Here is a 24,264-nt window from a genome sequence, read left to right as displayed (position 1 = left end):
TTGAATTTAGTTTGCTAGTATTTTTTTTTTTTTTTTTTTTTTTTTTTTTTTTTTTTTTTGGAGTCAGGGTCGGGTCTTACTCTGTCACCAAGACTGGAATGGAATGGTGCAATCATGGCTTACCACAGCTTTGACCTCCCAGGCCCAAGTGATCCTCCCACCTTAGCCTCCTGAGTTGTTGGGACTGCAGGTGCATCTTCTCTAATTTTTTGTAGAGACAAAGTCTTATTATGTTGCCCAGGCTGATCTCTAACTCCTGGCCCCAGCAATCCTCCCACCTCAGCCTCCCAAAGTGGTGGAATTATAGTCATGAGCCACTGCACCCAGCCTTCCAGTTTGCTAGTATCTTCTTGAGAATTTTGCATCTATGTTCATCAGGGATATTGAACTGTAGTTTTGTTGTTGTTGTTGTTGTTGTTGTTTTGTCTTTGTATGGTTTGGAATCAAGGTAAAGGTGGCATCTTAAAATTAGTTTGGAAGTATTCCTTTCTTTTCAATTTTCAGGAATAGTTTGAGAATAATTGACATTAGTTCTTCTTTAAATGTTTGGTAGAATTCAGCAGTGAAGACTGGGTGCAGTGGCTCATGCCTGTAATCCCAGAACTTTGGGAGGCTGAGGCGGGCAGATCATCTGAGGTCAGGAGTTCAAACCAGCCTGACCAACATGGTGATACCCTGTCTCTACTAAAAATATCAAATAAGCCAGGCATGGTGGTGCATGCCTGTAATCCCAGCTACTTGGGAGGCTGAGGAAGGAGAATTGCTTGAACCCAGGAGGTGGAGGTTGCAGTGAGCCAAGATTATGCCATTGCACTCCAGCCTGGGCAACAAGAGATAAACTCCATCTCAAAAAATAAAACAAAATAAAAAAAGAATTCAGCAGTGAAGCCATTGGGTCCTGCATGTATTTATGTTTTGGAGTCTTTTGATGGCAGACTTTTTATTACAGTTTCAATTTCTCCACTCATTATTGCTCTGTTCAGATTTTCTACTTCTTCATCATATAATCTTGGCAGGTTGTATTTGTTCAGGAATTCAATCTTCTAAAGTTTGTTGGCATATAGTTAGTTGTTCATGATAGTCTCTTATGGTCCTTTGTATTCCTGTGATATCAGTTGCAGTGTCTTCTTTTTCATCTGTCATTTTATTTATTTGAGTCTTTTCTCTTTTTTGCTTGGTTAGTCTAGCTGAAAGTTTGTTAATTTTTTTTTCAAAAAACCAACTCTTCATTTTATTGATCTTTTGAATTTTTTTTAGTCTCTATGTTTTTATTTCTGCTCTGAGCTTTATTATTTCCTCCCTTCTATCAATTTTAGGTTTCATTTTTTCTTGTTTTTCTAGTTTCTTGAGGTGCATGGTTAGGTAGTTAATTAGAAATATTTCTTCTTGGTCAGGCATGGTGGCTCACACCTGTAATCCCAGCTCTTTGGGAGGCCAAGGAGGGTAGATCTCTTGAAGCCAGGAGTTCAAGACCAGCCTGGTCAATACAGTGAAACCCCATCTCTACTAAAAATACAAAAAAGGCTGGGAGCAGTGGCTCATGCCTATAACCCCAGCACTATGGGAGGCCAAGGCGGGTGGATCACCTGAGGTCAGGAGTTCCAGATCAGCCTGGCCAATATAGTGAAACCCCGTCTCTACTAAAAATAAAAAATTAGCCCAGCATTGTGGCGGGCGCCTATAGTCCCAGCTACTTGGGAGGCTGAGGCAGGAGAATTGCTTGAAGCCAGTACCCAGAACCCCATAGCCCAGCTACTCAGGAGGCTGGCAGGGGATCACGCCATTGCACTCCAGCGTGGGCGATAGGGAGCTAAGGCATGAGAATTGCTGGAGCCTTGGAGGTGAAGGTTGCTGAGATCGCGTCACTGCACTCCAGCCTCGGTAACAGAGCAACAGAGGAAGGAAGGGAGGAAGGGAGGAAGGGAGGAAGGGAGGAAGGGAGGAAGGGAGGAAGGGAGGAAAGGAGGAAAGGAGGGAGGGAGGGAGGGAGGCAGGCATAACCCCACATATAAAGGAACAGTTAAAAGTCATCCCCCATCAATGCTCTATTTGCCAGAAAGCTTCACCCCACTGCAACACTAGACCCCCTTCTTTCCCAACCCATCAAGCCAGGGGACACCTCCCAGGACAGGACTGGCAAATTGATTTTACCCATATGCCCCCAGTAAAACAAGGTTTGATTTCTGGCTGGATGCGGTGGCTCACACCTGTAATCCCAGCACTTTGGGAGGCCGTGGCGGGTGGATCACCTGAGGTTGGGAGTTCGAGGCCAGCCTGACCAACATGGAGAAACCCCATCTCTACTAAAAATACAAAATTAGCTGGGCATGGTGGCACATGCCTGTAATCCCAACTACTCAGGAGGCTGAGGCAGGAGAATCGCTTGAACCAGGGAGGCGAAGATTATGGTGAGCCAAGACTGCGCCATTGCATTCCAGCCTGGCAACAAGAGCGAAACTCCATCACAAAAAGAAAAAGAAAGAAAACAAATGAATCAGCCAGGCACGGTGGCTCACACCTGTAATCACAGCACACTGGGAGGCCGAGGCAGGCAGATCACTTGAGGTCAGGAGTTCAAGACCGGCCTGGCCAACATGGCAGAAACCCCATCTCTACTAAAAATACAAAACTAGCTGGGCGTGGTGGCACACACCTGTAGTGCCAGCTACTTGGGAGGCTGAGGCAGGAGATTTGCTTGAACCCAGGAAGCAGAGGTTGCAGTGAGCCACCAAGATCATGCCATTGCACTCCAGCCAGGGCGACAAGAGCAAAACTCCATCTCAAAATAAAAAAACAAAAGAAAAAGAATGAATCAAGCTTCCTATCTCCCAGAGCTCTCCTCCTATTCCTTAGGACTTAATCTTTCAGCCAGTATAAACTATTGAGACTTCAGGGCAAGAAAGACACATGTAACTTGTGACTTACATCTACTGCTTGAAATATTGAGACAAATTTTCAGATCTATCTGTGGGGGTGGTTGGAATATCACATCTCAGAATTATCACACATCCTTTCAATTTTTGGTGATATCATGAATCCTATCATTTTTTTCAACTCCCAAGGAAGTTAGTAGTGATGATGAAACCACCTTTGCAAAATTATGACTGAGACCATGAAAGAGATCTAACCTAAAGGACTCCATCTTGCTTCTAACCTTTAAAGTGTCCTTGTTCTTTCCTGGGCACAGGCTGAACTAACTTTGGGAGGAATTTAGCTTATAGTTTAAAACAAAGACAATAATAGCCCTTTCCCAAAACAAACCTCCTTCTTGCCTGGGGACTAGACTGCCTTTTTAGGACTAACAAATTAGCCACAAGATTAGAAATTATGGTTTAGGAGTCATGCAGCTGGAGGCCAAGATTCTGACCCTCCCTAAACTGCTCCTAAGATCAGTGCTTGAGATATTTTGCAGACCCTGCACTTGATGGATCAGCTGGTACTACCCAGATCGATAAACAGGCTCATCTGATCTTGTGGCCCCCATCAGGGAACTAACTCAGCGCAAGAGGACAGCTTCAATTTCCCATTATTTCATCTGCTATCTAGCCAATCAGCACTCCTGGCTCACTGGCTTCCCCCCACCCACCAACTGTTCTTAAAAACTCTTGATCCCCAAATGTTCCAGGAGACTGATTTGAATAATAATAAAACTCCAGTCTCCCGCACAGCTGACTCTACGTGAATTACTCTTTATTGCAATTCCCGTCTTGATAAATGGATTCTGTTCAGGTAGCAGGCAAGGTGAGCCCACTGGGCAGTTACAATGACATCACTTGCCTTTGGATGCCCACTGAACCAGGACTGATTTCTGGGTTCCAATCTAATCCCAGTCACTGAGTTGCTGTGTAACTTGGGGCAAATTACCTTTATCCTCTTGCCTTCAGCTTTTCCTTTGGTAAGAAGGGAGTATTAGAGGAGAGATCATTTCAGTAAGGTCCCTTCTAATCCTAACAGTCTAAATAGATTATTATGAATATTAGAAGGTAATAATAAATGTTGAAGAAATTAACTTCAGTTACTTGTATAATATTTCAAATTATCAAAGGGTTTATATTAGATTTGAGGCTAACTCCAAAGGATGTTTAAGGACCATAGCAGCAAGGATCAGGAGGCCCTTTTGGTCTGTACCTCACCTTCACAAGGGCCTCAAATTTAGATTTTTGAGAATATCTCCTTTAAAAGTAATTGTCAAATATGATTATAATAAGTTCATCATTCAACTTTATATAAATATATTTTAGAATCCTCTTATGCCTTTAGGAATGGCACAGTTGATCCTATATTTTTTTAGATGTTGAAAGTATTGTTAAAAACATTTAAAATATACCATTATTTTTGACATGCAGTTTAAGGTTATTTTAATGTTTTTTTTTTTTTTTTTTTTTTTTTTTGAGGCAGAGTCTCTGTCGCTCAGGCTGAAGTGCAATGGTGGGATCTCGGCTCACTGCAACCTCTGCCTCCTGGCTTCAAGCGATTCTCCTGCCTCAGACTCCCAAGTAGCTGGGATTATAGGCGCGCACCACCATGCCCTGCAAATTTCTGTATTTTTAATAGAGACAGGGTTTCACCATATTGGTCAGGATGGTCTTGAACTCCTTAACTCAAGCAGTCCACCCGCCTCGGCCTCCCAAAGTTCTGGAATTATAGGCGTGACCCACCACGGCCAGCCTGGGGTCATTTTAATTTTAATGTACTAATGAAAGAAGTCTGAACTCCCTACCTCTGAGGATAATTTCCTTTTACTGGAAATTTACTCTGCACCTGGCACTTCACTAACATTGCCCTTTTTTCAGTCCAGCTTCTGCAGAAGCCTGCCGAATCTTTACAAAACTACGATGCAGCCACTACAATTATCCCCATTTCAAGGACGAAGAAATTGAGATTTATAGAAGTTGTCAAATCGCTTACTAGCACACAGCTAATAAGTGGTAAAGCCATCTCTCAAATACAGGAAATCTAACTGCCTTGCCTGAGCTCTGAGTCAAGGGTCCCACTTTGGCTGCCAGCCAGCGACAACTTCAAGGGTAAAATCCTATGCAGGCCGTAAGGACTCTTCCCCTCCCTCTCTCCCACGTTTTCAATCCCAAGGTCGCCCTTCCCAACGCAGGGAGTTGGGACCACCCTGGGCCAGCTGCTCTGCGCATGCTCAGCCGCAGAGCACGACGGGAGAGGGGCGGGGCCGGCGGGGCCGTTTCGCTTCGAGATTGAGAAGCTTTGCGCGGCGGGCGTCTCTGAGAGAAATTAGTAAGCCTCCTCATGCGGCTCTGGTTTCGGTCTTTACTCCTGCGCCTTACTCGAAAGGGGCAGGGTTTCTCCTGTCGGTCGGAGGGAGGATGAGGCGTCGGGTCGGGGTTTTAGAGACGGGACTTTGAGTGCAGATTCCGCCAGATGGGGGTCGGGAACTCCGGGCCAGGCCCTGACCTGGATTGTGTTTGTCGCCCCCTTTAATCTTACCCTCACAGATTCGGGGGGTTACTGCTCCCCGCTTCCAGCGATTCTCGCCGCCTCCTGCCCCTGTGTCGTAACTGGGCCTTCAGACTTTGGTCTCCCTCCGCAGCCTCCGTTTCAAAAGCCCTCATCACACCTGTAGCTCTCCTTCATTAAGCAGTGATTTTTCAAAAGTTTGACTCTGGCCGGGCGCGGTGCCTCACGCCTGTAATCCTGACACTTTGGGAGACCGAGGCGGGCGGATCACTTGAGGTCAGGAGTTCGAGAACAGCCTAGTCAACATGGAGAAAACCCCGTCTCTACTAAAAATACAAAAATTAGCTGGGCTTGGTGGCAGGCGCCTGTAATCTCAGCTACTCAGGAGGCTGAGGCAGGAAAATCGCTTGAGTTGTAGGCAGAGGTTGCATTTAGCCGAGATCGCGCCACTACACTCCAGTCTGGGCGACAGAGCGAGACCCCGTCTCAAAAAAAAAAAAAAAAAAAAAAAGAATGAAATGTTTGCTGAACCCCAAAACACAGTTTGAACGCTGCTGATTTACAAGATTAATTTTAAGGTATTTGGTATCAGGGACCTTCCTGACATGACCCATGACCCATGTCTACTTTCCCAGCTTTCCAGTTCCTTTTACTGGCACTCTTGCATTTGTACTTTATCTGCAACAATAGTCCCGCTCCTTCTAGTTCCCATGTATTTGTGCTTTTTTTCTTTTTCTTTTTTTTTTTTTTTTTTTGGAGACAGGGTCTCGCTCTTTGGCCCAGGCTGAGTGCAGTGACAAGATCACGGCTCACAAGCAGCCTCAGCTTTCCGGGCTCAAGCGATCCTCCCACCTGAGGCTCCAGAGTAGCTAGGACAACAGGTGCTCCCCACTATGCCCAGCTAATTTTTATATTTTTTGTAGAGACAGGTTATCTCCATGTTGCCTAGGCTGTCTCGAACTCTTGAATTGAAGCAATCCACCCGCTTCGGCCTCTCAAAGGGCTGGGATTACAGGCTTGAGCCACTGTGCCCGACTATTTGTGGTTCTGTACCTACTGTCTCTATACCAGGAATATCCCGCATTATTGGTTGGTAGTAGACACTTTAAAACCCAGCTCAAATTTCACCTCTCATTTCTTCTCAGTACCTTGTATATACTTACTGGTTGGGACATCCTGCTCATCAGTGTAACCCCGTACTGAGGCACTTCAGAAATGATGGCTCCCCATTGCCTGCAGAATTAACCATGGACATTTTAGTTTGGTTTGAAAAGCATATAGCCTTCTGCCTCCAGCCTTCCCATCAGGCTAGTAAAAGACCTTGCAGAACTCAGTTGAATAAGATAATTTTCTTTTTTTTTTTTGGAGACAGTTTCACTCTTGTCGCCCAGGCTGGAGTGCAGTAACGCGATCTCAGCTAACTGCAATCTCCACCTCCTAAATTCAAGTGATTCTCCTGCCTCAGCCTCCCAAGTAGCTGGGATTACACCACACTTGGCTAATTTTGGTTTAGTAGAGACAGGGTTTCACCATGCTGGCCAGGCTGGTCTAGAACTCCTGACCTCAAGTGATCCACCTGCCTCGGCCTCTCAAAGTGCTGGGATTACAGACAGGAGCCACCGTGCCTGGCTAAATAAAATAAATCTTAGCAAAGTGTAATGTATAAAGAAGTGGTATAATGCAAAGAAATAAGAGGAGTATATCTGCTTCCGGACTCTTATGTTTTGTTTTTGCTTGTGTCCATACCACACTATCTTAATGTACTGTAGCTTTATAAGCCCTTCCAACTTTTTTTTTTTTTTTTTTGAGATTGTCTTGGTTATTCTAGGCTCTGTATGCACATTATATATACATTAGAATTACCTTGCAAATTCCACAAAAACCTCTGCTGGGATTTTCTTCTACAGCTTAATTAGGAGAAAAATTAACTTAATATTGACTCTTTCCATCAATGAGCATTTATTTAGATCTTCCTTAATTTCACTCAGCAATGTTTTGTTTTCACTGTAGCTTTAATAGCTTTCATTAGAGTTATCCATATACTTGATATTTATGATATTGTAGAAATGGTTATTTTTATATTTTTCTGTTCTAGTGCAAATAAATAAAATTGATTTTTTTTTTTTTTTTTTTGAGACGGAGTCGCGCTGTCGCCCAGGCTGGAGTGCAGTGGCGCAATGGCTCACCGGAGCCTCCGACACCCACATTCAAGTGATTCTCCTGTTTCAGCTTCCTGAGTGGCTGGGATTACAGGTGCCCACCACCACGCCTAGCTAATTTTTTTGTATTTTTAGTAGAGACGGGTTTCACCATGTTAGACTGGCCTTGAACTACTGACCTCAGGTAATCTACCCGCCTCTGCCTCCCAAATTGCTAGGATGACAGGTGTGAGCCACTGTACCTGGCCAAAATTAATTTTCAAATGTCTTGCTAAGCTTAATAATTTGGAGATTCTTTTGAATTTTCTTTATACAGAATCATGTCATCCATGAATAATAACAATTTTACTTACTTTTCAAAGTTTGTCTTTTATTTCTTCTTGCTTTATTGATCTGACTAGAACTTCTACTACAATGTTGAAGATCAGCGATAAGAAAAATTCTAAAACGCAGATCTTGTATTATCCTATGATTCTGCTGAATTCACTTACTCCAGTAGTTTCTTTTACCGGGATTGAGTTGGGGGAGGTTCCTTAGAGTTTTCTATATGCAGTCATGCCTACAAATAAAAACAGTTTTCTTCCTTTCCAATTTCTTTTTTTTTTTTTTTTGAAACGGAATCTTGCACTGTCACCCAGGCTGGAGTGCAATGGTGTGATCTGGACTCACTGCAACCTCCACCTCCTGGGTTCATGCAGTTCTCCTGCCTCAGCCTCCCGAGGGATTACAGGCGTGCACCACCATACCCAGCTAATTTTTGTATTTTTAGTAGAGATGGGTTTTCACCACATTGGCCAGACTGGTCACGAACTCCTGACTTCAAGTGATCCGCCTGCCTCAGCCTCCCAGAGTGTTGGGATTACAGGCATGGGCCACAATGCCTGGCCTCCTTTCGAACTTTTATGCTAAATTCCCATCTACTATTTTACTTTAGCTTAAAGAATTTCCCTTAGTGGCCGGGCATGGTGGCTCACGCCTGTAATCGCAGCACTTTGGAAGGCCGAGGCAGGTGGATCACCTGGGGTCAGGAGTTCCAGACCAGCTTGGCCAACATGGTGAAACCCCTTTTCTACTAATAACACAAAAAATTAGCCGGGAGTGGTAATGCACGCCTATAATCCCAGCTACTCAGGAGACTGAGGCAGGAGAATCCCTTGAACCTGGGAGGTGGAGGTTGCAGTGACCCGAGATTGTGCCATTGCACTCCAGCCTTGGCGACAAGAGTAAAACTCTTGTCTCCAAAAAAAAAAAAAAAGAATTTCCTTTAGCATTTCTACAGTGTTTTCATTTATCTGAAAGTGTCTTTATTTTGCTCTTAATCTTGAAGGATATTTTTACTGAATATAGAATTTTAGGTAGATTTTCCCCAGCACTTTAAAGATACTACATTGGCTTCTGAAGTTTCATTGTTTTCTTTTCTTTTCTTTTCTTTTCGTTTTTTTTTTTTTTTAGACAGGGTCTCACTCTGTCCCCCAGGCTGGATGCAGTGGCATGATCACAGCTCACTGTAGCCTCACCCTTCCAGCTTAAGCAGTCCTACCACCTCAGCCTCCTGAGTAGCTGGGACTCCAGATGCACACCATCACACCCAGCTAATTTTTGTTTTTAGAGATGGGGGGGTCTCACTATGCTGCCAGGGGCTGGCCTCGAACTCCTGGGCTCAAGCAGTCCTCTGTCCAATACCTCCCAACATGTTCAAATTACAAGTGTGAATCACCACACCCAACCTTCTTACTGCTTTTAAGATTTTCTTTTTGGTTTTCACCAGTGTGACTATGATATGCCTACTTGCTTTTTTCTTTATATTTGTCTTATTTGTGATTCACAGAACTTCTTGAATTCATGTGGTTTGATGTTTTTCTTCAGTTTTGGGAAATTGTCCCAAAAAATGGTAGGTATTTTTTGTTATTTTTTTTTCGAGACAGTGTCTCATCTGTTACCCAGGCTGGTGTGCAGTGGTGCGATCATAGCTCACCATAACCTGGAACTCTTTCCTGGGCTCAAGTGATCCCCCAGCCTCAGCCTCCCATGTAGCCTGTACTACAGGCATCCACCACCATGCCCAGCTAATTTTTCTAATTTATTTATAGAGATGAGGGTCTCACTATGTCACCCAGGCTGGTCTCAAACTCCTGGACTCAAACTCCTGCCTGGGCCTCCCAAAGTCCTGGGATTACAGGCGTGAGCCACCTTGCCTGGTATTTTCTTTCAAATATTGCTTCTTTTGCATTGTCTATTTTCTCTTATTCTAGAACTGAATAAGAGATCCCACATGGCACATTATTCTAGATTCTTATTCTAGAACTGAATAGGAATCCCACATGGCACATTATTTCAATTTTCCATCCTTTTATCTCTGTGCATCAGTCTACCTTCTAGCTTGTCTTCACTAATTTGATATTCATCTATTGAATTCTTAATTTCCTCACTGTGTTTTCCAATTCTAGATTTTCCATTTAACTCTCTCTCTCTTTTTTTTTTTTTTTTTTAATGGATTCCAGGTCACTGCAGAACTTCTCCATCTTTTCCTCTATTTTCTCAAACATAACCAAGTCCTTGTCTGACAAGAACAATATCTGAGTCACCTGTGGGTTTGTTTCTGTTGCCATTTTTTTTCAGTCAGTTTTGGGATTTTAAAAATTCCTCTTGGTCCATAAATTGTTATTAGATTCTGGATATTTTGGATGGACATTATTAGCATCTGGATGTACTTCCTTCAGGCTAAGGTTGCCATTAGGCAGGTGGATAGTAGTAGCAGATGACATTGATCCTGTTGATTACAGGCCTTGTTAAGGCTGTTCTATTTCAGTTTGTCCTTTCTTCTTGGAAGTGGTCTCTTTTCTTCTTGGGGCATGGCCATTACTCCTAGAGCAAGGCCCTCCTTGAGTCTCAACCAGAAATCCAGGTCTTTACCAAAACCCCTCTATCTTGCTAGTCTTAAATTTCAACTCTCAACTCAGCGTAGCTGCTATAATCTTATCAGCTCTTTGACATTTAACTGCTCTTTGACATTTAACTGTTAAGTTTTTGAAGTTTCACTCTGTAAATGTGCAGTTTAGGAGTCAGCCAATGACTTGGAGGAGAGGAGATTTGTATGCACATTATTTTTCTGTGGTTTCCTCCTCTCCCAGATTGTGCCTCTTGAGTTCCAGCTACTTTAGAATCCAGTACTGCTAACTGTCTCCTGCTGTTTTCTGCTTGGGTTTCCACTATTTTGTCGTGGAAAGTCCCCTTACCAGTAAATAAAGTCTGTTAAATTTTGTAATTGATTCTAGTGAAAGGATTTAGTATGCTAAAGGCTACTCTACTATGCCTGGATTTATCCATTTTTTGTTTTGTTTTGTTTTTTTTGGGTTTTTTTGGAGACAGAGTCTCCCTCTGTTGCCCAGGCTGGAGTGCAGTGACGTGATCTCGGCTTACTGCAACCTCCGCCTCCTGGATTCAAGCAGTTCTCCTGCCTTGGCCTCCCAAGTAGCTAGGATTATAGGTGCCTCCCGCCATGCCCAATTTTTTTTTTTTTTTTTTTTTGAGACAGAGTCCCAGGCTGGCACAGTCTCAGCTCACTGCAACCTCTGCCTCCCTAGTAGCTGAGATTACAGGCATGTGCTACCATGCCCTGCTAATTTTTGTATTTTTAGTAAAGATGGGGTTTTACCATGTTGGTCAGGCTGGTCTTGAGCTCCTGACCTCAAGTGATCCTCCCACCTTTGCCTCCCAAAGTGCTGGGATTACAGGTGTGAGCCACTGTGCCCGGCCCTGGCTAATTTTTTTTATATTTTAAGTAGAGACAGGGTTTTACCATATTGGCCAGGCTGGTCTTAAACTCCTGACCTCAGATGATTTACCCGCATTGGCCTCCCAAAGTGCTGGGATTACAGGTGTGAGCCACCATGCCCAGCCCCATTATTTTTTTTTTAAGACAGTCTCGCTCTGTGCCTAGGCTGGAGTGCAGTGGTACGGTCTTGCCTCCAGGGTTCACACCCTTCTCCTGCCTCCGCCTCCCGAGTACCTGGGACTACAGGCGCCTGCCACCACACCTGGCTAATTTTTTGTAATTTTAGTAGAGACGGGCTGTCACCGTGTTAGCCAGGATGGTCTCGATCTCCTGACCTCGTGATCCACCTGTCTCGGCCTCTCAAATTGCTGGGATTACAGGTGTGAGCCACTGCACCCAGCCCCCACATTATTTTTAATTCTTGCTAGTCTGATAAAATCTGGAGTTCAGTTGATTTACAAACTGCGTAGGATCTGATTAGGCAGAAATGACTTGCAGGAAGGAAAGCAGTATGGGGACAAGTAAAGTGAGGAGATTAAGGTGCAGCTGATTCTTTGCCTTGACATCTGTCTCTCTTTCCCTCTGGCCCAAAGAGGAGGATGGTGTTTTCTCCTGTGGTTGTTGTAGATCTCCCTTTAGCTGCAGCTGTCATTTGCTGACGCTGAAAGCATCTCCTTGACTACATTCCAGCTTGAGGGACAATAGCCTCCTTCCTTGAACAGTCATTCCTGGGGCTCTCCTGGGCCTGCCCATTCCTGCCTTTGGTGTGGCACATGCCAGCCACCTAGCTCTAATAGGGAATTGTTGTTAATCAGTATTCTGCACCCCTCATTCCCAGTCTAGTTTTGAAACATACTTGTGGTTGGGGTGCTAGGTTCACACTGGCCCCTAGCCTTTGTGGGGTCCTTGCTAAGATTATGAACTCTGTGTCTAAATATTTAAAAGTTATAAATTAAGCTAACACATCACGGAATAAAATGAGTTCCATCCTCCTACTGTGACAAATACACCTTTGTAATGACCAAATAGAAAAATACATGTAAAGCTGTGGTTTTCAGGACTGAAAGTAAGCAAATTATCAATGATGTCAGAATTCAATTTTGTGTATTATGTTTAAACATTGTATTTGGGTCACTCATGGTAAATTGTTATCACAGAAAATATAGAAGATTTGAATTTCATTATATAAATCACTGTCATCCATAATATGACTTTTTAAAAAATAATTTCTTCAAGTTATATTTATAGTCATACAGAATTTAAGGTTTTTCCCCAAAATTTTCAATATTGGGTTATTAGTTTATTTTATTTATTTATTTTGAGATGGAATCTTACTCTGTCATACAGGCTGGAGTGCGGTGGCGCAATCGTATCTCACCGCAACCTCTGCCTTCCAGGTTCAGGTGATCCTCCTGCCTCAGCCTCCTGAGTAGCTGGGACTACAGTCTGGGCTATGACTTGTAAAAAACAGAAAGTTGGCCGGGCGCGGTGGCTCAAGCCTGTAATCCCAGCACTTTGGGAGGCCGAGACAGGCGGATCATGAGGTCAGGAGATCGAGACCATCTTGGCTAACACAGTGAAACCCCGTCTCTACTAAAAAATACAAAAAAACTAGCCGGGCGAGGTGGCAGGCGCCTGTAGTCCCAGCTACTCAGGAGGCTGAGGCAGGAGAATGGCGCAAACCCGGGAGGTGGAGCTTGCAGTGAGCTGAGATCCGGCCACTGCACTCCAGCCCGGGCGACAGCGCGAGACTCCGTCTAAAAAAAAACAAACAAACAAACAAAAAAAACCCAGAAAGTTTGTTGCTAAATTTGTTCAGATCTCTCTCCAATCAAGATTATAACTTTATCTGTAGCAGTAAAAAAATAGTCTCTATATAAATTAGTTTTGAGATTATATGTCTGTGCATCTTACTCATCGTCATGCAGTTTCCTTTCATTATTGTAGCTGCCTTATATTTCATTGAAATCTCATGCAAATTTTTTTTTCAATTGAAAAAAAATTTTTTTTTTTTGAGATGCAGTTTTGCTCTGTTGCCCAGGCTTGAGTGCAGTGGCCTGATCTCGGCTCACTGCATCCTCCACCTCCTGGGTTTAAGAAATTGTCTGCCTCAGCCTCCCGAGTAGCTGGGATTACAGGCTCCCACCACCACACTCGGCTAATTTTTTTTGTATTTTTAATAGAGATGGGGTTTCACCATCTTGGCCAGGCTGATCTTGAACTCCTGACCTCGTGATCCACCCACCTCAGCCTCCCAAAGTGCTGGGATTACAGGCGTGAGCCACCGCGCCCGGCCTTTTGTTTGTTTGTTTGTTTGTTTTGAGATGGAGTCTTGCTGTGTTGCACCCAGGCTGGAGTGCAGTGGCACGATCTCCGTTCACTGCAGCCTCCACCTCCCAGGTCAAGAGATTCTCCTGTCGCAGCCTCCCAAGAGCTGAAACTACAGGTGTGTGCCACCACACCTGACTAATTTTTCGTATTTTTAGTAGAGATGGGGTTTCACCATGTTGGCCAGGCTGGTCTCGAACTCCTGACCTCAGATAATCTGCCCACCTCAGGCTCCTAAAGTGCTGGGATTACAGAGGTGAGCCACAGTGCCCGCCCAAAAATTCATTTTTTAACAGTAGTTTGAACCATCAGGGTTATATAAATATTATTTACTAATTTTCCAGGAAGAATCTGGATGATATCCCCTGGAGGTCTATATGTGTATCTGGAAATAACTCTTGAAACTTGCATTTTCTTTTTTTTTTTTTTTTTTGAGATGGAGTTTCGTTCTTGTTGCCTAGGCTGGAGTGCAGTGGCACAATCTCGGTTCACTGCAACCTCTGCCTCCCAGGTGCAAGTGATTCTCTTGCCTCAGCCTCCCAAATAGCTGGGATTACAGGCATGTGCCACCACGCTCGGCTAATTTTTTGTATTTTTAGTAGAGACGGGGTTTCTCCATGTTGGTCAGGCTGGTCTTGAACTCCCAGCCTCAGGTGATCAGCCCGCATCGGCCTCCCAAAGTGCTGGGATTACAGGCATGAGCCACCGTGCCTGGTCTTGAAACTTCCAATTTCTTTGTGATCTCCTGTTTTACTTTAAGAATGAATGTGGGCTGGGTGTGATGGCTCATGCCTGTAATCTCAGCACTTTGGGAGGCTGAGGCCAGTGGATCATGAGGTCAGGAGTTCGAGACCAACCTGGCCAAGATGGTGAAACCCCGTCTCTACTGAAAAAACAAAACTTCCCGTCTCTACTAAAAAACAAAATGTAGCCAGGCGTGCTGGCAGGCGCCTGTAATCCCAGCTACTCAGGAGGCTGAGGCAGATAATTGTTTGAACCTGGGAGGCGGAGGTTGCAGTGAGCTGAGATTGTGCCACTGCACTCCAGCCTGGGTGACAGAGAGAGATTCCGTCTCGGAAAAAAAAAAAAGAAAGAATGAATGTGAATTTTGTTGTGTGCTCTATCATATTTCTCTCTTCGGTTTAAATTAAAATATTTTATGGCCGGGCGCGGTGGCTCACACATGTAATCCCAACACTTTGGGAGGCCGAGGCGGGCGGATCAAAAGGTCAGGTGATAGAGACTATCCTGGCCAACATGGTGAAAACCCGTCTCTACTAAAATACAAAAATTAGCTGAGCATGGTAGCGCATGCCTGTAATCCCAGCTACTCAGCATGCTGAGGCAGGAGAATCGCTTGAACCTGGGAGATAGAGGTTGCAGTGAGCCGTGATGACACCACTGCACTCCAGCCTGGTGACAGAGCAAGACTCCATCTCAAAATGTGTGTATGTGTATATATGTATATATATTTTATATTACTACCAAGTAGTATTGCCCAGCAGGAAGATGTGCAGCATTCATCCTTTGACTATTAATACCTGTACTCTGTCATACTATGATTTAGCCCTAGTTTGGAAAGATGAGTAGGGCTATGTTAAAAGGAAGTCTGTAGGAATTATTTTACTCTAATGTGCATCTTGTTGGAAAAGGAAGTAATGGATCTGTCACTAATACATGTTTTGCTCTTCTTATAGCCATATGTTGCATTGCATTTTCCCTTGCCTCAGAAATTTTCAGGATGCTTTCCTTTTTTTCTTTTTGAGACAGAGTCTCACACTCTTGCCTGAGCTAGAGTGCAATGGCGAGATCTCGGCTCACTGCAACCTCCGCCTCCCAGATTCAAGCTATTCTCCTGCCTCAGCCTCCTGAGTAGCTGGGATTACAGGTGCCCACCACCACGCCCAACTAATTTTTTGTATTTTTTAGTAGAGATGGGGTTTCACTATGTTGGTAAGGCTGGCCTTGAACTCCTGACCTCCTGATCCACCCACCTTAGCCTCCCAGAGCTCTGGGATTTCAGGCGTGAGCCACTGCGCTCAGTCTCCACTATTTTTATGTTTGTATGATGACATGTTTGAAGGGGTTGCCAGATGCCAAAGCTCATAGGTACTTTGTTTTGTTTTACTTTGTTTTGTTTTGTCTTACAAATAGCAGTAATTGTACCTCACATAAACTTCATTGGCTATGATACCACCACTGCACAAAACTTGGTGCTTTCTTTTTAACTGATGTTTAGACTTGCATGGCGTATGTACTTCCAGGTGAAGGGAATCTACCTAATGACAAATAGTTAATTATTAGTGAGTTTTGCTTTACTACTTGTGTGTAGTGCTCAAATCGGCTGGACAGAGGCTGTATGAACTATTTATTGCACTTGACACTCAGGCCTTATTTAACTTTCTGTGTTGGGATAGGAACTTTCAGCAAAAGTTGAGCTAAAGATGGAAATGAGGGAAGGTGGTTGAGCCCCAATCACAGAAATAAAAAATAATGGCAGGATTACTTGGGTCTTTCGTGTACTAACCCAGAATAAAACCGTAGTCCTGGAATTACTCCTATAAGAGATTTTTTTGTTTGTTTTTTTTTCTTTTTTGGAGCCCATTATTCTAAGTGATCCTGTAAGAACTTCAGCTTCTCCACATTTGTGTTAGTTATCATCTGCCCTCCATAATGAAGGCTTTTTTTTTTTTTTAATTTTTCTGAGACAGAGTCTTGCTCTGTCACCCAGGCTGGAGTGCGGTGACGCAATCTCGGCTCACTGCAAGCTCCGCATCCTGGGTTCATGCTATTCTCCTGCCTCAGACTCCCGAGTAGCTGGGACTACAAATGCCTGCTGTAAGGCTCTTTTTTTTTTTTTTTTTTTTTTTGAGGCGGAGTCTCACTCTGTCGCCCAGGCTGTAGTGCAGTGGCACAATCTCCGCTCACTGCAAGCTCCGCCGCCTCCCGGGTTCACGCCATTCTCCTGCCTCAGCCTCCCAAGAAGCTGGGACTACAGGCGCCTGCCACCACGGCCAGCTAATTTTTTTTTTTTTTGTATTTTTAGTAGAGACGGGATTTCACCGTGTTTGCCAGGATGGTCTCTATCTCCTGACCTGGTGATCTGCCCACCTCGGCCCCCCAAAGTGCTAGAATTACAGGCGTGAGCCACCATGCCCGGCCTCAAGGCTCTTTTTTAAGGATCTAGGAGACAGGAAGACTTGCACTCTGAAGCCAAGCTAGAGTAGCAGGAAAGGAAAGAGTTCCAAAGGATTTAGAATCAGAGGTGGCAGTTACCAGAAAAGTGGAAAGTAGGCCTCAGTCAAGGAAAAAGGAGAAAATAAGGAACCAATCTGTCTTTGAAAAAGAGACCTTGCTGGGAGGAATAGCATTAGGAGCTATACCTAATATAGGTGACAGGTTGATGGGTGCAGCAGACCACCATGGCATGTGTATACCTGTATAACAAAACTGCATGTTCTGCACATGTACCCCAGAACTTAAAGTATAATGAAAAAAGTAAAAGAGACCTTGCTTTCGTAGTTCCTCAAAAATTGTAAGATGGAATTTTTTTAAAACCTGAATGCACAACAGTCTTTTATAATGTGAGTTTGGATTTTAGCTGCCTATTGACCAAAAATGAATCTACTGATTTGGATAGTGAGAAGCAGGCAGGCATGTGTGATGGGAAAATAGACTTAAGACTTATTTGGCTGGTCGTGGTGGCTCACGCCTGTATTCCCAACACTTTGGGAGGCCAAGGCAGGCGGATCACCTGAGGTCGAGAGTGAGCCCATCCTGACCAACATGGAAAAGCCCCATCTCTACTAAAAATACAAAATTAGCTGGGCGTGGTGGCACATGCCTGTAATCCCAGCTACTCAGGAGGCTGGGGCAGGAGAATCGCTTGAACCCAGGAGGCTGTGGTTGCAGTGAGCTAAGATGCACGCCATTGCACTCCATCCTGGGCAACAAGAGCAAAACTCTTGTCTCAAAAAAAAAAAAAGACTTATTTAAAGGGGGTAGATTGATCTAATTTCATGATTAGATTTAGGGAGAAGAATAATTCTAGGTTAATCCTAGATTTCTGGCATAGGAAATTAGGTATATGACACTGCTATTTACCAAGAAAGGGAATATCTGTAAAGCAGGTTTGTGGGGGTAATAAAAGAATATAGTGTTATTGAGGCAAGAGGATTGCTTGAGACCAGAGTTCAAATCCCTTGAGTTTGAGGGACCTGTGGAACATTCAAATGGAGATATTTATTTATTTATTTATTTATTTATTTTATTATCAAGACGGAGTCTTGCTCTGTCACCCAGGCTGTAGTGCAGTGACTCGATCTCTGCTCACTGCAAGCTCCGCCTCCCAGGCTCACGCCATTCTCCTGACTCAGCCTCCCAAGTAGCTGGGACTACAGGCACCTGCCACTGCACCTGGCTAATTTTTTTTGTATTTTTAGCAGAGACGGGGTTTCACCGTGTTAGCCAGGATGGTCTCGATCTCCTGACCTCATGATCCACCCGCCTCAGCCTCCCAAAGTGCTGGGATTACAGGCGTGAACCACCGCCCCGGCCAAATGGAGATATTTAATAGGCAATTAGGTATATGGACCGCAGCTTAGGAACGTAAGGGAGAAACAGCCCATAGGTGATAGTTGAATCTGTGGTTGTGATCATAGGCCGGGCGCAGATAGACACCTGTCATTTGAGCACTTTGGGAGGCTGAGGTGAGAGGATCACTTGAGCCAGGAGTTCGAGATCAGTCTGGGCAACATAGTGAGACCCCTTCTCTTAAAAAAAAAAAAAAAAATTAGCTGGGCATGGTGGCGCATGCTTGTGATCCCAGCTACTCGGGAGACTAAGGTGGGAGAATTGCTTGATCCCAGGAGGGTGAGGCTGCAGTGAACTGAGATAGTGCCACTGTCTGAGTGACAGAGCGAGACTTTGTCTCAAAAAAAAAAATTTAAAAAGACTTGGTTTTTGTTTGTTTTGTTTTTTGAGATGGAGTCTCGCTCTGTCTCTCAGGCTGGAGTGCAATGGCACGATCTCGGCTCACTGCAACCTCTGCCTCTCATTTTCAAGTGATTCTCCTGCCTCAGCCTCCCGAGTAGCTGGACTTACAGGCGCCTGCCACCATGACCAGATAATTTTTGTATTTTTAGTAGAGACAGGCATTTGCCATGTTGACCAGGCTGGTCTCGAACTCCTCACCTCAGGTGATCCACCTGCCTTGACCTCCAAAGTGCTGGGATTACAGGCATGAGCTACCGCGCCTGGCCAAAGACTTGGTTTTTTTGTTTGTTTGAGACAGCTGGAATGCAGTGGTACAATCTCAGTTCACTGCAGCCTCCACCTCCTGGGTTCAAGCGATTCTCCTGCCTCAGCCTCCCGAGTAGCTGAGATCACAGGCACATATCACCACACCCAGCTGATTTTTTTTTTTGTATTTTTCGTAGAGACAGGGTTTCGCCTTGTTCGCCAGGCCAGTCTCAAACTCCTGACCTCTGGTGATCCACTCGCCGTAGCCTCCCAAAATGCTGGGATTACAGGTGTGAACTACCGCACCCAGATAACAGGTTTTTCTTTTCTTTCTTTTTTTTTTTTTTTTTTTTTTTTTGAGACAGAGTCTCGCTCTGTCACCCAGGCTGGAGTGCAGTGACGTGATCTTGGCCCACTGCTACCTCTGCTCGCAGGTTCAAGCTATTCTCCTGCCCTAGCCTACCGAGTAACTGTGATTACAGGTGTATGCCACCAAGCCTAATTTTTTGTATTTTTGGTAGAGATGGGATTTCAGCATGTTGACCAGACTGGTCTCAAACTCCTGACCTCACGTGATCCACCCTCCTCAGCCTCCCAAAGTGTTGGGATTACAGGCGTGAGCCACTGCGCCCAGCCAACTTGGTTATTTTTTAAAAGCCAGGAGTTCAAGATCATAGAGCAGGCAAGAAGACTGCTGGGAAATTGTGTTTTTGAGGAACACAAACATTTCAGAAGCGGTAAAATAAGTATTTGTGAAAAATACTGCCGAAGAGGTAAAATGAGAAACAGGAGACGTCGGAGTAAGAAAAATCAAAGGGGCCGGGCGCGGTGGCTCACGCCTGTAATCCCAGCACTTTGGGAGGCCGAGGCGGGCGGATCACGAGGTCAGGAGATCGAGACCATCCTGGCTAACACGGTGAAACCCCGTCTCTACTAAAAATGCAAAAAATTAGCCGGGCGAGGCAGCGGGCGCCTGTAGTCCCAGCTACTCGGGAGGCTGAGGCAGGAGAATGGCGTGAACCCGGGAGGCGGAGCTTGCAGTGAGCCGAGATCGCGCCATTGCACTCCAGCCTGGGCGACTAAGCGAGACTCTGTCTCAAAAAAAAAAAGAAAAAAAAAAAAAAGAAAAATCAAAGGAATTTCAAGAATGGGGAAAGGGGTGGTCAGAGAGACGGTGGGTAGCTTTAGATTCTAGAATGTATTTAAATGCTTATATCCTGGAATGGAAGAGAAATCGAAGAAGCAAATGACAAGGATAACTGGAGGGCAGAGAGGGGTAGTGAGTACAGATTGGGTTAACCTCAGATAGAAAGCTTTACATTTCTTTTTTGTTTGTTTGTTTGTTTGTTGAGGCACAGTCTCACTCTGTCTCCCAGGCTGGAGTACAGTGGCTCAGTGTCTGTTTAATGCAACCTCCACCTCCCAGGTTCAAGCGATTCTCGTGCCCCAGGCTCCCAAGTAGCTGGAATTACAGGTACGTGCCACCATACCTGGCTAATTTTTGTATTTTTAGTAGAGATGGGGTTTCACCATGTTGGCCAGCCTGGTCTCGAACTCCTGACCTCAGGTGATCCACCCACCTAGGCCTCCCAAAGTGCTGGGTTTACAGGCGTGAGCCACCGCCCCCGGCTGAAAGCTTTACGTTTTCTACTATTGAAAAGTTAAAAATAAACTTGTAAGTTTTGGTGGTTTTATGCTGCATTCAGGCTTGGGGGAACAGAAATGGAGACTATTTCAGAAGAAAGCACAGAGTTGGTAGTAGCTACCAGAGAAGTATACAGCAAAACTATATTGAAGAATAATGAATGAAAGGAAAGAAGCCAGTGTTCTTACAGTGAAGGAACCTTGATGCCAAGCTGTCTAAAGACCCTTTTGTGGTTCCAGAAAATTACTGTATTTAAAAGGACTAATTTTAAAATCAAACTCTTTACCAATATTTTATTTTAGGAATCTGGAAACTGTTCTTCAGGAAGAAACCCATTAGTTTGGAACTGGAGAATTCCTTTGCATCAGATACTAAAATGAAAGAACCACTGTTAGGTGGTGAATGTGACAAGTCAGTGGCATCACAGCTGGGGCTGCTAGATGAAGTTAAGACAGAACCCGACAATGCTCAAGTAAACACTTTTCCCTTATTTCCATTATTTCTAGAGCAGCATTTAATTATAAATTTTGGTTATAAAGGTGCTGAAATTATTCATTGAAAAACTCAAATCTTTGTCTCCTCCAAAGCAGTTAATGAAATAATACAAGGTATATGGTGTTAAGTGCCATTACAAGTATATGTAAGAAAATGATTTGAGGAAAAATTAGACTGTTTGGAATTGGGTTTTTTTTTTTTTTTTTTTTTTTTTTTTTTTTTTTTTTTGAGGCAGAGTCTCTCTCTGTGGCCCAGGCTGGAGTGCAGTTGCCGGATCTCAGCTCACTGCAAGCTCCGCCTCCCAGGTTTACGCCATTCTCCTGCCTCAGCCTCCCGAGTAGCTGGGACTACAAGCGCCCGCCACCTTGCCTGGCTAGTTTTTTGTATTTTTTAGTAGAGACGGGGTTTCACCATGTTAGCCAGGATGGTCTCGATCTCCTAACCTCGTGATCCGCCCGTCTCGGCCTCCCAAAGTGCTGGGATTACAGGCTTGAGCCACCGCGCCCGGCCTGGAATTGGGTTTTTGTGTAGATAAAAGGATTGTTTAAGGTGTTATGGGCCTGGCTAATGTTAACACTTTTTTTTTTTTTTCCGCCAGAGTCTACTTCCAGAGGTTAACACATTTTATTTTTGTTTTTCTTAACTTGAAACAATACAAATTACAATTTTTAATCTAAATTAATTTTTTATGTAAATTTAAAAAAAATTTTATACATATTGCTTACTAAAGAACCCATAAAGGATGAACTGACTTGAGCTGTGAGTATTGTTTAAGTAGGGAAAACATTCCTTAGAATGTTTGTAATATATGGCCGGGCACAGTGGCTCACTAGTAATCCCAGAACTTTGGGAGGCCAAGGCGGGACGATCACTTGAGCCCAAGAGTTTGAGACCAACCGGATGACGAGACCTTGTCTGTATAAAAAATACAAAGATTAGCCAGGCATAGTGGTGCACACCTGTAGTCTCAGCTACTTGAGAGGCTAAGGCAGGAGGATCGCTTGAGCCCCGGAATTCAAGGAAGCAGTGAGCTATGATTGTGCCATTGCACTCCAGCCTGGGTGATGAAGCGAGACCCTGTCTCTTAAAAAAAAGAAAAAAAAAGAAGAATGTTTGTATATGAACTGTGAACCAGCTGAAAGTTCTAATGAAAGAAAAATGGCTAAAAAGAGTAATTTATTTGTAGTATTCTATTTAGAAATAGCCTAAAGTAGATTGATATTAAATAAGATTAATTAAAATATTAAATATAAATAAATTTAATATTAATATTAAATAATATTTAATTAAATAATTAAATATTAATATTTAATATTAATAAGGGTATGCTTACCATTGAGTTGTTGACACTGGGGAATGTTATTAATCTAGGAACTATCTATTGCTTCGTCATCCCGTGGACTTTCATACATAGATCAAGTTTAGATATAGCAGCTATGAAATTGCCTCCTGCTCTGAAAAAATTGTCCTTTGTAAGAATCATTCTGTCCAATTAACAATTTCTGGGGTTAAGGTCTTTATGAAAACAATTGGCTGTTAATGATTAGAACAAGCAGGGAAGACTGAGTGTGGTGGCTCATGCCTGTAATCCCAGCATTTTAGTAGGGTGAGACAGGCAGATCACTTGAGGCCAGGAGTTCAAGACCATGGGCAACATGGTGAAACCATGCCTCCACTAAAAATTCAAACATTAGCCGGGCATAGAGGCACGTCCTTGTAGTCCCAGAGGCTGAGGCATGAGAATCACTTGAACCCAGAAGTAGGAGGTTATAGTGAGCCGAGATCGCGTCACTGTATTCCAGCCTGGGTGACAGAGTAAGATCTTGTCTCCAAAAAAAAAAGAAAAAAAAAGTAGGGAAAATAGTTGTAATTCAATATGTCTGCTCCCTATTGGTAGTGACTGGAAGGATTTTGTTGACAAAAGAATCTGATGTCACACCTGGATACCACAGAAAATAATGTATTAGGTGATTGGTATTGTCAGCCAAAGAGCACCAAAAGGGTAGTGCATACCCATGTATTTTGGTTCAATTCAGTTTACAATTCATTGACCAGACCTGACCACAATTTATCATTTTCTGTTGAATGAGTGGTTGTCTTAAATTCATTGTATTCATTATTTTTAATTCTTTTCTTTTTTTCTTTTTAGGAGTATTGTCATAGGCAACAATCCAGAACTCAGGAGAATGAACTGAAAATAAACGCTGTGTTTTCAGAGAGTGGTAATAGAATGATTTAAGTTAATTATGTTTATTCAGACCAATATGATAGCTGATTCATTCTTTTTTAATGCCTTTGAATATTGCTCTGTTTGTGTTGGGTTTCAAGTCCAGGAGAAGTAACCTGTAAGAAAATTAAAGAGAGGCCATGCACGGTGGCTTACACCTGTAATCCCAGCACTTTGGGAGACCAAGGCAGGCGGATCATGAGGTCAGGAGTTCGAGACCAGTCTGGACAACATAGTGAAACCCCGTCTCTACTACAAATACAAAATTAGCCAGGCGTGGTGGTGCATGCCTGTAATCCCAGCTACTCAGGAGGCTGAGGCAGGAGATTCACTTGAACCTGGGAGGTGGAGATTGTGGTGAGCTGAGATTACACCACTGCACTCCAACCTGGGCAACAGACCGAGACTCTGTCTCAAAAAAAAAAAGAAGAAAATGAAAGAGCCTGGGCATGGTGGCTCATGCCTGTAATCCCAACATTTTGGGAGGCCAAGGTGGAAGGATCGCTTGAGGGCAGGAGTTTGAGACCAGCCTGGGCAACATAGTGAGATCCCGTCTCTACAGAAGATTTATAAACCAGGTGTGATGGTGCATGCCTGTAGTCCCAGCTACTTGGGAGGCTGAGGCATGAGGATTTTTTTTTTTTTTTTTTTTGAGATGGAGTTTCCACTCTTGTTGTCCAGGCTGGAGTGCAATGGCATGATCTTGGCTCACTGCAACCTCCGCTGCCCAGGTTCAAGCAGTGCTCCTGCCTCAGCCTCCCAAGTAGCTAGGATCACAGGCACATGCCACCACACCCAGAAAATTTTGTTTTGAGACGGTCTCGCTCTGTTGCCAGGCTGGAGGGCAGTGCGTGATCTCGGCTCACTGCAACCTCCACCTCTCAGGTTCAAGTGATTCTCCTGCCTCAGCCTCCCGAGTACCTGGGACTATAGGTGTGTGCCACTATGCCCAGCTAATTTTTGTATTTTT

General features: G+C 44.0%; 1 protein-coding gene across 9 annotated transcripts in view; it reads left to right on the top strand.

Annotated features, from left to right (window-relative positions):
• Positions 1 to 5,184: 5,184 nt before the first annotated feature.
• The window catches only part of ZMYM1 (zinc finger MYM-type containing 1), a 37,955-nt gene continuing 18,875 nt past the window's right edge, over positions 5,185 to 24,264 (top strand). For 3 of the 9 annotated variants that reach the window (XM_005544007.5, XM_074012582.1, XM_074012573.1), the window contains exons 1-3: positions 5,185 to 5,244; positions 20,875 to 21,044; positions 23,217 to 23,289. In XM_005544007.5, the coding sequence (XP_005544064.3) occupies positions 20,949 to 21,044; positions 23,217 to 23,289 (169 nt within the window). In that variant the 5' untranslated portion in view covers positions 5,185 to 5,244; positions 20,875 to 20,948. Of the gene's footprint in view, positions 5,245 to 5,469; positions 5,701 to 7,560; positions 7,768 to 20,279; positions 20,402 to 20,874; positions 21,045 to 23,216; positions 23,290 to 24,264 lie in introns of those variants that run through there. The other 6 variants (XM_005544010.5, XM_074012575.1, XM_065525290.2 and 3 more) reach the window with 5 other exon arrangements.

This window comes from Macaca fascicularis, chromosome 1 (assembly GCF_037993035.2).
Source record: "Macaca fascicularis isolate 582-1 chromosome 1, T2T-MFA8v1.1".
Taxonomy (NCBI): domain Eukaryota; kingdom Metazoa; phylum Chordata; class Mammalia; order Primates; family Cercopithecidae; genus Macaca; species Macaca fascicularis.
The sequence above is the reverse complement of the archived record's forward strand: the minus strand, read 5'-3'. Positions and strand labels throughout refer to the sequence as shown.